The following is a 20,296-nucleotide window of genomic DNA, read 5'->3' on the forward strand; positions in this document are numbered from 1 at the left end:
GTTTTTTCATGCTCTATCCCATTGATAGGCATTAGGGTTTTGCTGTGCTAAACAGTGCTGCTAAGAACATTCTTATACATATCTGTCTCCTCTTGTATATAAGCAAGAATTTCTCACATACCTGGGAATGGAATTGCTGGGTCATAGGGTTATTGTCATAGGGTTTTTATTTGGAGCAGCGGGTTTAAGGTGCATAGTTTTAAAAATAATTGGTTATTAAATTATAACTAGTTCTAGTCAGTTATTTAAAATAACTAATTAATGAACTAAATGAAAGTGGACTGGTCAGGTGTGGTGGCTCACGCCTATAATCTCAGTATTGTGGGAGGCTGAGGTGGGAGGATCGCTTGACGTCAGAAGTTCGAGACCAGCCTGGTCAACATAGCGAGACCCTGTTGCTATAAAAAAATGTAAAACTGCCGGGCGCGGTGACTCACGCCTGTAATCTCAGTACTTTGGGAGGCCGAGGCGGGTGGATCACTTGAGGTTGGGAGTGAGACCAGCCTGACCAACATGGAGAAACCCTGTCTCTACTAAAAATACAAAATTAGCCGGGCATGGTGGCGGCGCCTGTAATCCCAGCTACTTGGGAGGCTGAGGCAGGAGAATTGCTTGAATTCAGGAGGCGGAGGTTACAGTGAGCCAAGATCGTGACATTGTACTCCAGCCTGGGCAACAAGAGTGAAACTCCGTCTCAAAATAAATAAATAAAATAGAAAAAAGAAAATGGAGCATGCATGGAAAATAATAAGAGTATATCATGAACCAAGGATTATGATTAATCCAATTTCATGCATCTGAGGTCCAAATACAAAAAAATGCAAAATATGCCAAACTAGCATTAGGGTTAAGGTTCTACGTTATCTACATTATCTCAAAAGGTAAGCATCATTCTTTACCCCTTTGCTTTTCAGAGTAGAATTTTTTTTTCTTCTTTTTGAGACAGGGTCTCACTCTGTCTCCCAGGCTGGAGTGTGATCACAGCTCCCTGCAGCCTCAACCTCCCAGGCTCAGGTGATCCTCCCACCTCAGCCTCCTGAGTAGCTGGGACTACAGGCATCTGCCACCACAGCCAGCTAGTTTTTGTATTTTTAGTAGAGATGGAGTTTTGCCTTGTTGCCCAGGCTGGTCTCAAACTCCTGAGCTCAAGTGATCTGCCTGCCTCGGCCTTGCAAAGTGCTGGGATTACAGGCATGAGCCACTGTTCCAGGCCTCAGAGTAGGATTTTTGAATACAACAGGAGTCCATGAGTTTCTATGGGTAAATACATAGATACACAAATAATAAATAAATAGAAAAAGGAAGGAAGAAGGGGGAAAGGGAAACCTCATTTCACAGTGGAACATCAACTAACGAATGTAGAAGATGACAGAGTTAAAAAAAATCACTGTTTTGCAACCATTATAGTAATAATTGATTCAGGCAAGAATCATCAGTGAATGCTAACGCCATTTGTGAAATTTACTCTGAAACAGGATAGTTACACAGTCTCAAATCTCCCCACAGGTGACTTATTCATTATAAATTGGGAAAAGGGGTACCTTTACAATGGAGAAAGCTGGTGAGCATCACAAGTGGTCAAAGGGAAGATCACCAGTAATCAGACAATATGATACTATGTGCCTGCCTCCTGATGTTTGGCATCAGAGAGGACACAGCATAACTTGTGGTATTGCTGACAAAAATGAACAACCAGAATCTACACGGCTAACAATGAGACAAAACCAAATTGAGAGACAGTCTATGCAACAACCACCTTCAAGCATCAAAAATGTAAATATAAAGAGCTATGAAAGCCCGAAGAATGTTTTCAGATTAGAGGAGACAAAGAAATGCAGCATGTGAATCTGGACTGGATCCCAGATTTTGGAAAAAAAATTGCTATGAAGAAATTTTTGGCCGGGCTCAGTGGCTCATGCTTGTAATTCCAGCACTTTGGGAGGCCGAGGCAGGTGGATTAGCTGAGGTCAGGAGTTCAAGACCAGCCTGGCCAACGTGGTGAAACCTCGTGTCTACTAAAAATACAAAATACAAAAAATTAGCTGGGCGTGGTGGCAGACGCCTGTAATCCCAGCTACTCAGGAGGCTGAGGCAGGAGAATCACTTTAACCCGGGAGGTGGAGGTTGTAGTGAGCTCAGATTGTGCCACTGTACTCCATCCTGGGCAACAAGGCAAGACTCCATCTAAAAAAAAAAAAAAAAGTAAAAGGAAAAAAAAAATTTTTAGTATAATTGGCAAAATTTGAACATGAAACATACATTGAATAATAGTACTTCATCAATGTTAAATTTTCTAAACTTGGTAATTTTAGCATGGTTATGTTAAAGAATATCCCTAGAAATATATTGTCTTTTTTTTTTTTTTTTTTTGGAGACAGAGTCTTGCTGTGTTGCCCAGGCTGGAGTGCAGTAGCACAATCTCAACTCACTGCAACCTGTGCCTCCTGGGTTCAAGCAATTCTCATGCCTCAGCCTCCCGAGTAGCTGGGATTAAAGGTGCCCACCACCACACCCAGCTAGTTTTTGTATTTTTAGTAGAGATGGAGTTTCATCATGGTGGCCAGGCTGGTCTTGAACTCCTGACCTCATGTGACTTGCCCACCTCAGCCTCCCAAAGTGCTGGGATTACACGTGTGAGCCACTGCACACAGCCCTTAGAAATAGATTCTAAAGAGTCATAATTTCTGCAACTTCCTCTCAAATTGTCTAACAACAACTAATAGTATCTATCTCTCTACAGAGAGAAAGCAAATATGGCAAAACATTAATAATTGGTGAAGTAGAGGATATATGGGTATTCATTGTGCTATTTTTGCAACTTTTCTCTAGATTTGCAAGTTTAAAAAATAGTCAAGGTTCTGCTTTCATGGAGACCTAAAAAAATAGTCAACGATCTCAGTATGGTTTTGTTTTCTTACGACTATATCCTGCTAAATATAACAAAAATTTTAGTGTTTCACATGGACATTTTTTTATCTTGTAATGATTAATTTTAAAGATAGTTTAAAAGTAATGTATGTTTTCCCCATAGGTAGCATTTCTAAAAGTCTTTTAAGCCAATTTTGCCAACTGACCAATTCACTGACTTTACCAAATTTACTGATTTACCAAAATTCTTTTTCTATTAGGCATATATAAAGCTTATAGCAGTTCATCCGATGAGATGATTTTAAAAGCTTTTGAAGAATTTTGCCAAGTTTTAATTACTTGGCTTTAATTCTGTCTTTACAGCAACATTTCCATCCCCTCTAAGCATTTAGTAGTGATTCATTTATTCAATTCTATAGGAACCGGCCGGGCACGGTGGCTCACACCTATAATCCCAGCACCTTGGGAGGCCGAGGCGGGCAGATTACTTGAGGTCAGGAGTTCAAGACAGCCTGGCCAACATGGTGAAATCCTGTCTGCTAAAAATTAGCTGGGCGTGGTGGTGTGCACCCATAATCCCAGCTACCTGGGAGACTGAGGCAGGAGAATCCCTTGAACCCGGGAGGCAGAGGTTGCAGTGAGCCGAGATCCCACCACCGCCCTCCAGAGGTTGCACTGCACTCCAGAGATCCCACCACTGTACACCAGAGATCCCACCACTGCAACAGCAAGACTGTCTCAAAAAAAAATTTTATATATATATATAAATTTTTATATTTATATATTAAATATAATAAAAATTATATTTATATTTTATATAAATATATAAAAATTATATTTATATTTTATATAAATATATATATATTATATATATATATAGGAACGCTTTTACCAGCCATGAACAATGGATAAAAATGTGCCATTTTTAATGTTAAAATGAAAATTTAAAAACTCTTATTTCTAAGCCAAGCACCTGTAATCCCAGCACTTTGGGAGGCCGAGACAGGCGGATCATTTGAGGTTGGAAGTTTGAGGCCAGCCTGGCCAACATGGTGAAACCCCATCTCTACTAAAAATATAAAAATCAGCTGGGTGTGGTGGCCGTGCCCGTAATGCCAGCTACTCGGGAGGCTGAGGTGGGAGAATCACTTGAACCTGGGAAGCGGAGGCTGCAGTGAGCCGAGATCGTGCCATTGCACTCCAAACTGGGTGACAAAGTGAGACTCTGTCTCAAAAAAAAAAAAAAAAATCTTATTTCTAGACTGAGCAAATCCTTAATCCAGTTGACGAATGTTCAGTTTGTCCCTGCCTCGGCTTCCTGCTGAATAAAGCTGCACAGAAGGGACCCTCTGCTGCATGAAGACTGTCAGCACTTGAGTGGCTGCTGTGTGCAAGACGCTGTGCTTTAGTCTCCCCTAGCCTGGGCTCCTCATCCCAGAGCAGGGAACCTGAGGGGCAGAGAGAGAAGAGGCCTGGGAGAAGGAGGAATGCGTGAAGATCCATGACCCTAGAATTCTGGTTCCCTGAGCCTTCCTGGACTGCAAATCTATCCAGTACAAATTGAGGATATCTTTGAAAAACAAACAGTTTTATGTAAATGGGGGGAATTTGGCACTTTATGTAAATTTGTTTAGCTCTGGAAAATGCCACAGTTGGTCATTCAGTGAATCAATCTAGACTCCCTGGTGGTCAAGATTCCTGGCTTCCCCAAGGAGGACAAGACCTAATAAGCTGAGAGGCCCCACCCCTGAGTCCAGGAAGAATTCCCCTTCAAGTTCCCTTGTCCACCCAGAGCAGGCTCCCCAGTTACACAGAACTGATGCTCAGGGACTTAGTGGCCAGCAGTGCTCCTTTAAACTGGCTAGCTGAGGCCGACGGGCTCCTCCGGAGCTCTTGAGTTTCTTCAGGGCAGCAGCTATGTCTGCAGCCCTGTCTGTCATGTTCTCTGCAGCGTCCCCAGCATCTAGCATGGTGTCTTGCACATAGTAGCAACTTGAACTCGGTTGAATGAACAAATAAATGAACAAACAAATTTTGAGATTAAAAGGCAGAAGACTAGAACAGAAAAAGTTTACAACAAAGGAAAAGGGCAACACAGAAGAGGGACAGAAAGCTACTGCGAAGTGGCAAAGAAAAGCTGCTGCGGCAGAAGGCGGTAGCAGATGGGATAGAATGGAAACAATTGAACAGAAAAGAGAAGAAAAACTGTAGTGTATATATAAGTAGTTTAACGGAGCTATTAATTAGCTATTGTTTATTAATAACTAACATTGGCCAGGCATGGTGGCTCACGCCTGTAATCCCAACACTTTGGGAGGCCGAGGCAGGTGGATCACGAGGTCAGCAGTTCAAGACCAGCCTGGCCAACATGGTGAAAGCCGGTCTCTACTAAAAATGCAAAAATTAGCTGGGCGTGGTGGCAGGCGCCTGTAGTCCCAGCTACTTGGGAGGCTGAGGAAGAGAACTGCTTGAACCCAGGAGGCGGAGGTTGCAGTGAGCCAAGATCGTGCCACTGTACTGCAGCCTGTGTGATAGAGCAAGACTCCGTCTAAAAAATAAATTAAAAAATAACTAATATTAGCTAATAATTATATCTAATACATATTATCTAGTATCATACAATATAAATTATACCATACTCCTTTAATATACCAGTATAATACATATTACATCAGTATGATTTCTAGATAATCCTCTTTTGAAAAGCAAGAATTAACGTAAGAAACAGACAAATAAATTACGAGAAAAGGAAATTTCATACCAGTGTCACTCATGAAAAAATAAAATTCTTGGCAAAATATTAGCAAGTCAAATCCAACAATATGTAAAAAGGATAATACACCATGACCAAGTAGGTTTATCCCAAAAATGCAATATTTGGAATGTCAACATTCAAAAACAAAGAAAATCAACATGCAAAATTTGATAGTCAATGTCATTCACCATATTAATAAATTTTACAAGAAAAACCTTTTGATAATCTCTAGATACAGAAAAAGCATCAGCTAAAACTCGGCATTTATTTGTGATTAACTCTCAGCAAATCAGGAGTAGAAGGGAACTTCCTCAACCTAATAAAGGGCATCTGTAAAAAATTAGCATCATACTTAATGGTGAAAGACTAAACGCTTTTCCTCTGGGGTTGGGAACAAGGCAGAGATGTTCACTTTCACTGCTCCAATTAAACATGATACTAGGGTCCCTAGTCAGTGCAATAAGGCAAGAAAAAGAAAAGGCATACAGATGAAAAACAATTATGCTATGTGAAATAATCCAGTTAAAAAGTATATACTGTATGATTCCATTTATTTAAAATACCAGAAAATGCAAATTAATCTACAGCAACCGAAAACAGATCAGTAGTTGCCTAGATAGTAGGTGGGGGGTAAGGATTACAAAAGTGAGCAAGAAAACTTTAGAAAATAATGAATATATAATGATATTTATTATTCAGATTATGATAGTGTTTTCACAGGTATATATCCTGTAAACCTGTATAAACTGCATACTTTCAGTGTGTGTCTTTTATTATCAAATATATCTCAAAGCTAAGAAAAGGGGGATTTAGGCCGGGCACGGTGGCTCACGCTTGTAATCCCAGCACTTTGAGAGGCTGAGGTGGGCGGATCACGAGGTCAAGAGATCGAGACCATCCTGGCCAATATGGTGAAACCCCATCTCTATTAAAAATATAAAAATTAGCTAGGTGTGGTGGCAGGCGCCTGTAGTCCCAGCTACTCAGGAGGTTGAGGCAGGAGAATCGCTTGAACCCGGGAGGCAGAGGTTGCGGTGAGGTGAGATAGCACCATTGCACTCCAGCCTGGGCAACAAGAGCAAAACTCCATCTCCCAAAAAAAAAAGGCAAATCAAACCAATAAAAAGTTAAGGGGTGAAGTATGTAAGAGTTGTGCTTACTACCTTTGAAGAACTGTAGATTTCTGTGCACATTATGAAAAAGGAGCCAAAAAGTGTTAACAGAAAACGATGAGGTTGAGCTGGTCGCGGTGGCTCACGCCTGTAATGCCAGCACTGTGGGAGGCCGAGGTGGGTGGATCACTTGAGGTCAGGAGTTCGAGACCAGCCTGACCAACATAGTGAAATGCTCTCTCTACTAAAAATACAAAAATTAGCTGGGTGTGGTGCTGTGTACCTGTAATCCCAGCTACAGGGGAGGTTGAGGAAAAGAATTGCTTAAACCCAGGAGGCGGTGGTTGCAGTGAGATCGTGCCACTGTACTCCAGCCTGGGCAACAGAGTGAGATTGTCTCAAAAAAGGAAAGAAAGAAAGAAAAGTATGAGGTTGAGAAGGTTGCCAGATTTAGCAAATAAAATAAAATATGACTCCCAGTTGAACCTGAATTTCAGTTAAACAAATGTCAACCTTCAATAATGAGATTCAGAAAATATGACTAAGTATAGAGTTTACTGCAGCACAAAGCTTGAGGATAGCCATCCAGAAACACGATTCCAAAGGAGTGGGGTCAGTGCTCCAGAGTGAGGAGGCTAAGATTTCACTTATATAGGCAGAAACAGTTATAACGATTTGATTAGTATAACTTGCTACATTCTAAGAAAGATTCCTTTAATATTCTGTGAGGGGGTGTAATGTTCTGAGGGGTCTTATCTCTGGCACTCCTCAATCATTCCAGATCACTTCCAGGAAAAAGCAGAAGTTACAACTGCATGCTGCTGGGCTCATGCCACGTAGCCACATCCCTCTCAAGGCTCAGAATAGTTTAAAGTTTCAACAGCTTTAAGTGTGAGTTATTTTATTTCACACAATGAAATGATTCTCTGTTGTAAATATATCCTAAATATTACATGAAACTTACTGTAGTAAAAAAAAATAATAATAATCACTGTTTATCTGAAACCTGGGACATATTTGTACTAAACAATTGTCCGTTGTGTATCTGAAATTCAAATTTAGCTGGCCCTGCATTTTATCTGGCAATCCTGGATATTGTTTTACCTACATTGTGTGAAACGAAGTCTTTTAAAAGGGCAGCTTCTTGGATTCCATGTTTGTTTTGACTTAGGTGAAGCTGCGGAACTGCCGCACACAGACGAAGGCTGAATGCCCTGTCCAGCACAGGCCTTATTCGCAGTAGGTGCTGGATATTCTTTGCTCCTCAAGCTGTGTGAAGATAGGGTGTGCATCCGTCTTGCTCACCACTTTTTTTTTTTTTTAATCCCCAGGGCCTATTACAATGCCTGACGCTCAATGAATATATGATTAAATGAATAGCTACCTCTCCTGCCCCAGAAAATTGCAGGGTTGACCTTTTAGCCCTAGCCCTTGTGGTTGGCTGATGGACTTCTTGGACAGGACCCAGTTCTGATTTCTTGGCTTGTATTCCTCTTTGTTTTCACTGTGTGTGTCTCAGTTGCTATTTTGTTCTGTTTTGTGTATGAAAAGACCTACCATTACCCACAATGCTTCACTCTTGCTTTCTTGCCTTTCCCTCTGGAATCTGGGGATTGCTCCTAGGCCCCAACACTCTCAGCCCTTGGGGAAACCTGAAAGTCTGAAACACAGCAGCTAGGACTGTTTAATGAAATACTGCAGCATGGCCTGTTGCACTATAGAGACTGGGGATAAGGCTTTGGTTTGGGGGAGAAGATCAGGAGAAAAGAGAATCTTTTTTTTTAAGACGGGGTCTCACTATGTCGCCCAGGCTGGTCTCGTACTCCTGGGCTCAAGTGATCCACTACCTCGGCCTCCCAAAGTGCTGGGATTATAAGCATGAGCCACTGCACCCAGCCGAGAATCTTTATTATATTAGTGGTAGGGAGGATTTTATACATTTGGGATTTTTATCTGTCCTATAAATACCTGAAGTACAAAATGCCTCTAAACTCTTAACTGCATTAATTTTCTTCCATAAAATTAAGAACTTAACCTAAGGATCGTCTCTGTAGTTTACTCCCACAAATGAGTAGAGATTGTAGAAGTTATTTCTAGTGAGAGAAGGCGAATGTGGAGAAAAATGACTTGTGCTTAGAGGATTTTGAAACTGGAAGGAATTGAATAACTTAGTATACTTTTCATACTATTATTATTTTTTCTGGTTTTGAAGATGAGTATGAGGTCCAGAGACTCCCAAAATCATACAGTGAATGACTAAAGTAAGTGAAAAAGTTATCACTCAATGAAACTCAGGTCTGGGACCACAACCCAGTTTCTCTAGTGTTTTTTTTTTTTTTTTTTGAGATGGAGTCTCGCTCTGTCACCCAGGCTGGAGTGCAATGGCACGATCTTGGCTCACTGCAACTCCGCCTCCTAGGTTCAAGCGATTCTCCTGCCTCAGCTTCCCAAGTAGCTAGGATTACAGGTGCCCACCACCACGCCTGGCTTATTTTTGTATTTTTTAGTAGAGACGGGGTTTCACCATGTTGGTCAGGCTGGCCTCCATCTCCTGACCTCATGATCCGCCCACCTCAGCCTCCTAACGTGTTGGGATGACAGGAATGAGCCAGTTTCTCTAGATTTTAGCAGTCCAGACAGGTGAGGTGGCTTCAGGGTGAGAGAGTAGTAAAATCAAGCACATAATGCTAAGAACATACATGATATGCTCCTTGACATGCCAAATACTGTTCTTGAGTTTCTGAGTCCAAACTTTGCTCCACCATTGAAGTTTCTTGTGCCCCTTCATAGGTGTGTGGTTCACTCTTCCTATATTGTTGAGTCTTTGTCATGAGAAAAAAAGAGACAACTTGACCTTTGAGAATAAGACGTTACTTAGAATATTCCCAAAAGCCCAGTAAAAATCATACATTTTCCCAAGATAAGACTACTAGGCTTACAAAAAAGTCATGGTGCTTTGATTTCAGCTGGAAACATAATCTGTATGAAGACTCCTGGTTTTATCCATGCTACATATACAGAAACGTTTGCATTTACTTTTATTGTTAAGGTGACCGCAAAATTGTCGCTGCCAAGCTTTGCTTTAAATTCAGGCATGGAAAGGAGAGCTGGAACAGCTGGCTTCAATTTTTAAGTGTGACATGCATCAGAAATATTTTAAAACATGGGATCCCCAAGCAAAAAATAGTAAATGTGTCATTGGTGTTGAAGTTGGAAGCCACATGACATTGTGACATGACTGAATTAAGCAGAGGCTACTGTGGTTTCGAGATGGCTCGTTCCTATGCTAAAGGAATTTTTGCACTTTATGAATTGGAGAGGAGAAAGGCGACAGAGATTTCTAGGTGGACAGAATGCATCTGGTGTTGTCCTTAGATGTAAATATCCGAGATAGTTTCAAGCTGTTGTGAGGATGATATAACCTAAATGCTTCCATATAAACGCAGTTACTTCAGCGAAGGCGGATGAGGTAAGAAGGGAGGGAAATAAGGAAAAAAGTTATCATGCAGGAATTCATCAAATATTAAGTCGTTTTCCCGTAGGAATGATTAAAAAGTAAACGAACCCTTCTATCCATTCCCAATGCAAATGAATTAGAGGAAAATGCAGCTGCCTCAACAGAGGTACTTACCCCTCCCAAGAGAAGCTGAGGTCTTATTAGGGTAGTAAACACCGTGCCAAATGTTTTGAGAGTGCCGATTGAGAGATGGTACAGATACGGGAAACGTTAGCATTTACTTTGGATGTTAAGGTGACGCAGGAACCGTCACTGCAGCGTGTGCTTTGCGTTCAGATGCGGCAGCTCAGGCAGCTGTAGGTGGAGGAGCGTGCCGGGGAGAGGGGAGCTGGGATGCGGCTGCGATCTACGCTCGCAGGGGTCTGTCCTGCCTCCGAGGCTGCACTGCAGTGGGCGTGCAAGGCTCGCGTGTACCGAAGTACAGGGGACCTGTCTGCAGCAGGAGGGACTCGAAGGACACGGAGGATTATGAGATCACCGAAGGCACACGATTCAGAGGCGCTCGCGGTCTAGCTCCCCCAATTTGGGCGGAAAGTGGAGCTGCTCACAACGGCGGTCCTCGCGAGCGCCCAGCGCAGCGGCTGCAATGCCTCGTCCGGTCCTGCGAGGGCCGCTAGGAGCGAGTCACGGCGCGGGGCCGCTCTGGTCGCCCGCGAGCGTCGGTGGCCCCGCCCCGCCCGCAGCCGCGGGTGGAGGCGGAGGACGGCGCCGGCGCGTGCGCGCTCCCTCGGTGCGGCGGGCTGCGTGCGCGAGTGGGAGGCGGCAGGCCTGCGACTCCGGCCTTCCCGGCGCCCGCTCCCAGCGCGACGTCTCCAGCCATGAACCGGTTTGGTACCCGGCTGGTGGGAGCCACGGCGACCTCTTCGCCGCCGCCGAAGGCCCGCAGCAACGAAAACCTGGACAAAATAGATATGTCTTTGGGTGAGGGGCCTAGTTGGACCGAGTTGGAGTGCGGGGGAAGGCGCGGGTGGAACCAGGCGGCGCGGTTTGTGGGGGCAGGGGCGGTCGGCCGCAGTTGCCGCGGAGTTTTCTCGCTGGTGGGCGGACCCGAGCGGAGGCCCCGAGGAGAGCCGGGAGCGCAGGCTGGACGCCAGGTGCCCGGCGGGACCGCGAGGGACTCGGGCGTCCCCTCGGCCGCGGCGGTCGGAGGAGGGGCTGTGGGGGCGGGGACCGGGGCGCGGCGGGCCCGAAGGTTCGGAGGGTCGCGGGGGGCGCCTCTTCTCCCCCGAGGGGCTACGGCTCGCCGCCCGCCGGCTCTTTGTGAGGACGGGTCCGCGGGTTTCCCCGGAGCGCGTTCGCGGTGGGCGTTATCGGGGAGCCAGGGGAATGGTCCGACCGACCGTGCCCTAGGAAGAAAGACCTGTGAGAGCCCGGCCGGGCTGCGATCGGTTGAACCAGGGCTTCCGGAGCTTTCCCTGGTCGCCGGGCGTTCCAGGCCGGCGCTGGCCCTGGCTGCCGGGCGCGACTCTCGGGGCCACCTCCGGCCGCGGCCCCGGAGCGTGTGTCAGAAAGGAAGCGGCGCTCGGCCGCCTGCGGGATGTTGTTGTGTATTGAGCGCTGCTAGAAAAGCACAGTCTCCCTCTCCAGGCCTCAGAGATCGCTCGTGGGGGAAATGCAGAGATCTTTGAAGGAGAGGTTGCTGTGGCTCGCGGAGAAGCCAGGTCAAGCGTGGGGCTCTTGAGCGTATCTCAGGGCTGGCGTGGTTTCTTGTCGATTATATAAAAGCAGGGGGTTGTTGATTCCTTTAAAATTCAGCCCTAACGCTACCCAGGCACCAGCCGCTGTGGTCAGCTTAGCTGGGCTACAAGTACGGACATTTCTGTCGGGATTCGGTGGCGTTGGGTGTAAGTCAGCTCTGCCAGCTCTTCGGCCGGCAGCTTTTCGGCTATTTGAAAAGTACCTGACTAGTGGATTCCGAGGCGTACCGTTTCCCAGGATGGTCTTTGGGGTAATAACCGTCTGGGAAACGTCTTTCGGTTGTCATTTCTTCCCATTTGTCTTGTGTGTCTTTTGTTGTGGTTTATCTGGTGGAACATTTTTGGTTCCAGGTGAGATGAGAACTATTGGTTTCTAGGATTGCCACAGTCAATATGTGAATTTAAGCAAATGATCAGAAATAATAGGTTTGGCCTCAAGTCTTGCCTTGCTGCTGGTTAGTAGTGAGCTTGTAAGAAATGAGAAAGCCGGGGCTGGGCGCGGTGACTCAAGCCTGCAACCCCAGCCCTTTGAAGGCGGAGGCGGGCAGATGGCTTGAGTCCAGGAGTTTGAGACCAGCCCGGGCAACAAGGTGAAATCCCGTGTCTACTAAAAATACTAAAATTAGCCGGGCGTGGTGGCCGCGTGCCCGTAATCCCAGCTAAGGCATGAGAATAGCTGGAACCCGTGGGCGTAGGTTGCAATGAGCCGAGATTGCGCCACTACGCTCTAGCCTGGGCTGTAGAGAGAGACCCTGTCCGCCCCCCCCCCCCCCATAAAATGAGAAACCTTTTGAGGTAAGGCCAAGAAATAATGTAATAATGAATATGTATATATTTATTGAGTGCCTACTACCTACCAGGTCCTGTACTAAGCATTTTATGCATTAACTCATTTATCCTCATAATAACTCTGTGAGGATTGTACTTCTAGCAGAAGATCGAGAGCATGGAACCCAGAACCACACTGTCTCAGTTCAGGTCCTGGACTAAGCATTAAATTAAATTAATTAATTAATTATTTGAGACGGAGTCTCGCTCTGTTGCCCAGATTGGATTGCAGTGCTGTGATCTCGGCTCACTGCAACCTCCGCCTCTCGGGTTCCAGCGGTTCTTCTGCTTCAGCTTCCTGAGTAGCTGGGATTACAGGCGCACACCACCCCGGATGGCCGGCTGATTTTCCTATTTTTAGTAGAGACAGGGTTTCACCATGTTGGCCAAGCTGGTCTCTAACTCCTGACGTCAGGTGATCTGCCCACCTCGGCTTCCCCTGCAGGCGTGAGCCACCGCACCTGGCCAGCATTTTGTATATTAACTCAGTTTATCCTTATGGTAAGTCTGGAAGGGTTGTACTCCTAGTGATTGACAGCGTGGAGTCCAGATCCGCATTGTCTCAGTTCAGGTCCTGCCTCTGCCACTTTGTAGCCATGTAACTGTGGGCAGATGATTTCCCAGTGCCTCATCTGTAGAAAGGTGATAGTGATTAGTATTTATCACATAGGGTTGCTGAAAACATTAAACGAGTCAGAAGGCATATGTGAACTGCTTAGACCAGGACCTGGTATATAGCACTGTATTTTTCTACATACACTGTATATATGTGTGTGTGTGTCTGTACATATGCCTTTTTCTATATACACTATATATGTGTGTCTGTATGTATGGCTTTATTTTTATACATACACTGTATATATGGATATGTCTATGTAGGCCTTTATTTTTCCACATACACTATGTATATGTGTGTGTGTGCATATATGGCTTTATTTTTATACGTACACTGTATGTGTTTATGTCTGTATATATGGCTTTATTTTTATACATTATATATATGTGTATGTCTATATAGGCCTTTGTTATTTTTATGCTATACTATATATGCGTGTATGTCTGTATATATGGCTTTATTTTTATACATACACTATATATGTGTGTATGTATATATGGCTTTGTTATTTTTATACATACACTTTATATGTGTGTATGTCCGTATATATGGCTTTGTTATTTTTATACATACACTTTATGTATGTGTGTATGTCTGTCTATATGCCTTTGTTATTTTTATACTATATGTGTGCATGTCTGTATATATGGCTTTGTTATTTTTATACTACACTATATATGTGTGTATGTATATGGCTTTATTTTTATACACACACTATATATGAGTGTATGTCTATATATGGCTTTGTTATTTTTATACACACACTATATGTGTATGTATATATGCCTTTGTTATTTGTTGTTATTTCCATTTTATAGAAATCTGAGGCATAGAGAAATTAAGCAACTTGCTTGAAGTCATACGAGGTAGTTAAGTGGTAGTGCCAGGATTTCAGTCTGGTTCTAGAGCCTCAAACTGTTTTATACTTAGATTTCTTAAGTTTCTGCGTTTCCTGTTTGCTTTTTTGTATGTGTTTTGTTTGATGATTAGTACGTTCAAGTGAAGAAAATCGGGGGGTAGTTTTCTTGGAGTTAGCAATGAAGTGCTGTGGAGAGCTGAAACAGCTTGATCTCTTTCTTTCCCCCAGGAACATACAGCAATCTCTCTATTGCGTTTTAGTGAGAGTTTTACAGAAATGGGGTGAAGAGATGATCGTCTATCTTAGACAGTTATTATGCTTTGTGACTGTTTAATCTTACCAGGTTTGCGGAGGTTTTAGAACCTGATTTTTTTGTTTTAAATCATGGCTTTGCCAGGTGTATATGAATTTCATATAGAGTACCGAGTTTACCAATAGCTGCCCTCATGGTTCAATTTCTTAATTTGAAAATGGGTGTTATGATGATACTTGTTTCATAGGATTGTTGTGAATTAAATGAATACATGTCAGAACTGTTGGTACTAACATTACTAATGCCTGTCCTGTAGTACTTACTACCACCACTACTGCTGCTGCTGTTACTATTACCATGTATATTCCCCTAGTGCTAGGGGAGAAACTTAAAATAGCCCATTGTAAGGAATTTTTTAAAAAAAATTCTGATACCTATGTATCTATTCGTTGGGCAGGAGAAAGCCATTTTCTTTTTTTAGATTGAGAGAAGCCCCTCGGCCATGGTAGCTCATTTGACTTATTTGAAGATATAGGTAGTAAAATGTTGAAATGTGAAATGTAATTTTGTGTTTAATATGCTCTGCTACTTCTGATTTTTGGTTATATTTAGACTTTATACGCTGTATTTTATTTTATTTATTTTTTCAGACGGAGTCTTGGTCTGTCGCCCAGGCTGGAGTGCAGTGGCCGGATCTCAGCTCAGTGCAAGCTCCGCCTCCCGGGTTCACGCCCTTCTCCTGCCTCAGCCTGAGTAGCTGGGACTACAAGCACCCGCCACCACGCCTGGCTAATTTTTTGTATTTTTTTTAGCAGACACGGGGTTTCACTGTGTTAGCCAGGATGGTCTCAATCTCCTGACCTCGTGATCCGCCCACAGCCTCCCAAAGTGCTGGGATTACAGGCGTGAGCCACCGCGCCTGGCCCATATGCTGTATTTTAAGATTAACTTTGTTAGTCAGCATTGTACTTTGCCTCTTTTTTTTTAATGCTCCCCAGACCAAATTCATTTTTTTGATTTACTCTCAAGGCTTGAGATTTTAGACTTTTGATGAAGAGTAAGTAGCACTTTGTTAAAGGAAAGCAGTGTCTCATAAAGAGTGTCTTCCTAAGTATTTGCTTGATGCTTGTTGAGATGCGTGTTTATATATCTGATGTTCATGAGACCTTTTAATTTTTTACAAAAGTTTTTGAGTGCCCTTAACTTTGATGAACTATGAACTCTTTCGCAGTTGGACATGAATTTTAAGAAGACAACTAAATACTTTGGGGAGATTTGAGATATTTTGTGTGAATATTTGAGTGTAATTAAGAGTCTTAAAGATTAGAGATGGGTTAGGTAGAACAGTAATATATTACAAAGGACCTTCAAGTTATATTTCCTTCTCTGACTTCTGGAAAGACTAATTATAGTGACAAAACAATTTGAGTTTAATTAGTTTTGTAGAGTTTTATTAAGAAGTTGTTGACTGTATGCAATTTCTTTGTTTTATTTGCTTTCTCAATTATCAAATAATACTGAAATTAGGACTGTGGAGAAAATGTGTGTGTGTGTGTGTGTATATATATATATTTTTTTTGAGAGACAGTCTTGCTCTGTTGCCTAGGCTGGAGTGCGGTGGCATGACCGTGACTCACTGCAGCCTCGAGCGCTTGAGCTCAAGGAATTCTCCTGCCTCAGCCTCCCGAGTAGCTGGGGCACACACCACTGAGTACCGAGTACCACGGGCACGCACCACCATGCCTGGCTAATTTTTGAAAATTATCTGTGGAGACGAGGTTTTGCTGTGTTGCCCAGGTTGGTCTTGAACTCTTGGGCTGAAGCAGTCTCCCATCTCACCTCCCAAAGTGCTGGGATTGCAGGCATGTGCCACTGTGCCCAGCCAGGTATTTCTTAAAGGAGTATGTTTGGCTTCTAGTAACCTCTTTTAACAGATATAAATGGGAATCTGGAGTACATTTAATTTTCTGGTCTTCGGCTTGTTCTGTTGTGGTATTTTTGTTTGTGAATTACCTTGGGGCAGTTTGGTAGTATGTTTGGAAGTAATGAGGCTCAGATCCGTGTAGAAAGAAAAATAAGGTAACCTTGAAGTACTTTGCTAGAGGTGAGCCATTAGTATTTTTTTGTACTATACCTTTATTATGGCACTTGTTTAATTTTGTATTTGCTAGTTGCATGTCTGTTTCCATCAGTACTTTTAAACTTACTTAGAAAAGGGACCGTATTTTACTTTTGTTTCTGTTACAGCACAACCTGACACATATATTCACTGCATGTGGTATATGCTCAATAAATATTGGCTGAATTTCAGCATTTAGTATTTTAGTTGAATGGTTTAATTTTTGATTACCTACATATTGGAAGGTGGTCATCTTTTTTTCCTTTTTTTTTTTTTTGATGGAGTCTCCCTCCGTCACCCAGGCTGGAGTGCAGTAGTGCGATCTTGGCTCACTGCAACCTCCACCTCCCGAGTTCAACCAGTTCTCCTGCCCCAGCCTCCCGAGTAGCTGGGATTATAGGCGCACGCCACCATACCTGGCTTTTGTGTGTGTGTGTGTGTGTGTTTAGTAGAGACAGGGTTTCACCATGTTGGTTAGGCCAGTCCCGAACTCCTGACCTCAGATGATCCTCCCACCTCAGCCTCCCGAAGTGCTGGGATTATAGGCGTGAGCCACTGTGCCCAGCCAGAAGGGGGTCATCTTTACAAAATGGAGGCTTCTGTCATTATGGAAAGTAAGTAGGAATAACTTTTGTACACAGGCTTCTGCTTAGATTAATCAGGTAAAGAAATACTATGGCTAATAGCACTCACTCTTCATTAATTGGTAGATCTGCTTTGGGCTATTGAAAAATGGCTGATTCTTGTTGTTATCCTCTTATGGAAGTGCTTTCAAAGTAGAAGAGAAGTTAGGAACATAGGAAATCTATCAGCTGGAAAATGAAACTGAGTAATTGAGTTAAGTTAAAATGAAAATAATTGGCATTTCCTCTATCATAGATGATATCATCAAGTTGAATCGAAAGGAAGGGAAGAAGCAGAATTTTCCAAGACTAAATAGAAGACTCCTCCAGCAAAGTGGTGCCCGGCAATTCAGGATGAGAGTACGATGGGGAATCCAACAGAATTCTGGTAAGTTTTGAAAGGAAGCTTTAATGAAAAGCTGTTATTTGTGTGTTCATAGTGTACTGTCTTTAGTGTATGCTTAATGTGGAGGAAATGCATCAGTACTGTGTGTTTTGTGTTTCCTCTATGCCTAGGTTTTTGTTTAGATCTAAAACCTGGTAAAAATTTCAGTAGCCTTCAATAGGCATAATACTGTTTCTTAAACATTTTAAGTCATTTAAAAGTAACTTTAGTTTATATATAGTCTAAATTATATTCAGAGTTTAGAATTGCAAAGGATCTTATAAATCATGAGCTCCTATCTCCATCCAAGTGAGATGTTCCTTTACTAGTCTGCCTAATGGATGACTAACTCCAGCTTAAATAGATTCAGTGAAAGAGCATAGTACCTCACAAGCATGAGCCACTGTGCTTGGCCTCTTAATTTGAATTAAAGCATGCCTGGCACTTCAGTAAAGTTATAGAAAGCAAATTCTCTTTTGTATATGAGAACTCTTTAATTATGTGGAGACTACTATTACATTCTGCGTAGAAAATGACCTTCAGACTCCTTATCTTATCATCCAAGAACTTTAGGATTTGTTGAATCTTAATGCTTTAGATATAATGTGGAACTCTATACATTTAGTTATTTTTGACAATCTGGAAGCTTATTTATTTATATTTATGTTATTTATAACCATTATATATTACCATTATATATATAACCATTTTTGTATTTATATTATTTATAACCATCTCGACTGTAGGCCGTAATTGAACACTAATATATACGGCTTGTTAACTTCTTTATCAGCAATATCAGAATTTTAGAATAAATCTTTGTTCAAATAAAAGAACTAAACCTTTTTCAGATATGTAAAAATATGTTTGACAAACTAACTTCCAAATTGATTTTTATTCTATATGTTGAAAAACATAAAAATAATCTCCAGTAGGTTGAACATAATTCTGTGTTTACAGCTAATATCCCATTATATCCTCAAAATATGTATAACTGAAGCCTAGCACAGTGGTTCATGCCTGTAATCCCAGAAATTTGGGAGGATCAGTTGAATCCAGGAATCTGAGACCAGCTTGGGCAACGCAGGAAGACCTGTCTCTACAAAAAATTTTAAAAATTAGCCAGGTGTGGTGGTACCTCCTTCTGGTCCCAGCCACTTGGTAGGCTGAGGTGGGAAGATGGCTTGAGCCTGGGAGATCAAGGCCACAGTGAGCCACGATGGCACCACAGCACTCCAGCATGAGACTCTGTCTCAAGAAAAGTACATGCAACTGAGATTGGGCCCTAAAAAGAAACTATTCATCTGTAATAATTTTTTGAATAGTTGAACCTAAGGGAGTGAATTTAATGACAGGTATTTAACTGTAGCAAATGAAGTTTAGTTCCAGTGATTTATATTTACATTTTTTCTTTGAGATGGAGTTTCGCTCTTGTTGCCCAGGCTGGAGTACAATGGCGCGATCTTGGCTCGCTGCAGCCTCCACCTCCTAGATTCAAGCGATTCTCCTGCCTTAGTCTTCCAAGTAGCGGGGATTACAGGCATGCACCACCATGCCCAGCTAATTTTGTATTTTTAGGAGAGATGGGGTTTCTCCATGTTATTCAGGCTGGTCTCGAACTCCCAACTTCAGGTGATCCACCTGCCTTGGTCTCCTGCCTCAGCCCCACAGAGTGCTGGGATTACAGGAGTAAGCCACTGTGCCCAGCCTAAATATTTCTTACAAATGTTATTGAACATACTATGTATTTTTTGTATTATTTGTTTGTTTTTGTATTATTTGTTTTAAAAATAACTGTTGAGAGTTCATTGAAGCCAGAAATATATTCATTAATTAATGTTTATCAAATATTTAACATTAATATATTTCAGTGTTAAATACTTGATAGATACTCTAACCTGATTGGGTCCTAGGGTTATATAAAGATGCGGTCTTCTACTTCAAGGAATTAATTTCCAGTATTAGAGATAAGATGGAAAAGGTAGTATGGGAGAAATGTCGTAAGAGAAATTCAAATAGTATTATAGGACTTTAGAGATTTTGTACTAAGAAGATCAGGAGTGATTTCATGAATAAGGTGAAATGTGAGCTGGTCCTTGAAGGATCAGAAAAGCTTTTCTTTTATGGATGTTATGATCTGAGCCTTGAAATAAATGATATCTAGGGGCAGCTTAGGATCTCATAAGATTGAGCTTGTCCTTGTATGTTTACTGCTTACATGTGACAGGGGCTAAAATAGAACAGCTGCCACTGTTACTGAATGTACAGAGATAGAAGATTGTCTTAAATTATGATTGGCTAGGAAAAAGTTCAGATTTCCACTTCGTAATGTCAATGAGGATGTTAGCTTGAGGTAAGAGAAATAATTAGGACACAGAGCTCTTTGCAGATCCGCAGTATGATTTCTGATGGCTGAACAAGTCAGTGAATGAAATCTTTCTAACTTCATGTGTGAATAATAATTTAGGCACTCAGTAAATACTTGGAGAAACAACCCAGGTGTTCTTCAGTGGTAGAATGTATAGAGTTCTTCAGTGGTAGAATGTATAGAGTGTTCTTCAGTGGTAAAGTGTAGAGTGTTCTTCAGTGGTAGAATGTATCGAGTTGTTCTTCAGGGGTTGAATGTATAGAGTGTTCTTCAGTGGTAGAATGTATAGAATGTTC

General features: G+C 42.4%; 1 protein-coding gene across 1 annotated transcript in view; it reads left to right on the plus strand.

Moving 5' to 3' along the window:
* The first annotated feature begins 10,848 nt into the window (after window positions 1–10,848).
* The window catches only part of FYTTD1 (forty-two-three domain containing 1), a 31,904-nt gene continuing 22,456 nt past the window's right edge, over window positions 10,849–20,296 (plus strand). The window contains exons 1-2 of the mRNA XM_023214876.2: window positions 10,849–11,173; window positions 17,504–17,635. Coding sequence (XP_023070644.1) covers window positions 11,071–11,173; window positions 17,504–17,635 — 235 coding nt within the window. The 5' untranslated portion in view covers window positions 10,849–11,070. The remainder of the gene's footprint in view (window positions 11,174–17,503; window positions 17,636–20,296) is intronic.

Source organism: Piliocolobus tephrosceles, chromosome 2 (assembly GCF_002776525.5).
Source record: "Piliocolobus tephrosceles isolate RC106 chromosome 2, ASM277652v3, whole genome shotgun sequence".
Lineage (NCBI taxonomy): Eukaryota > Metazoa > Chordata > Mammalia > Primates > Cercopithecidae > Piliocolobus > Piliocolobus tephrosceles.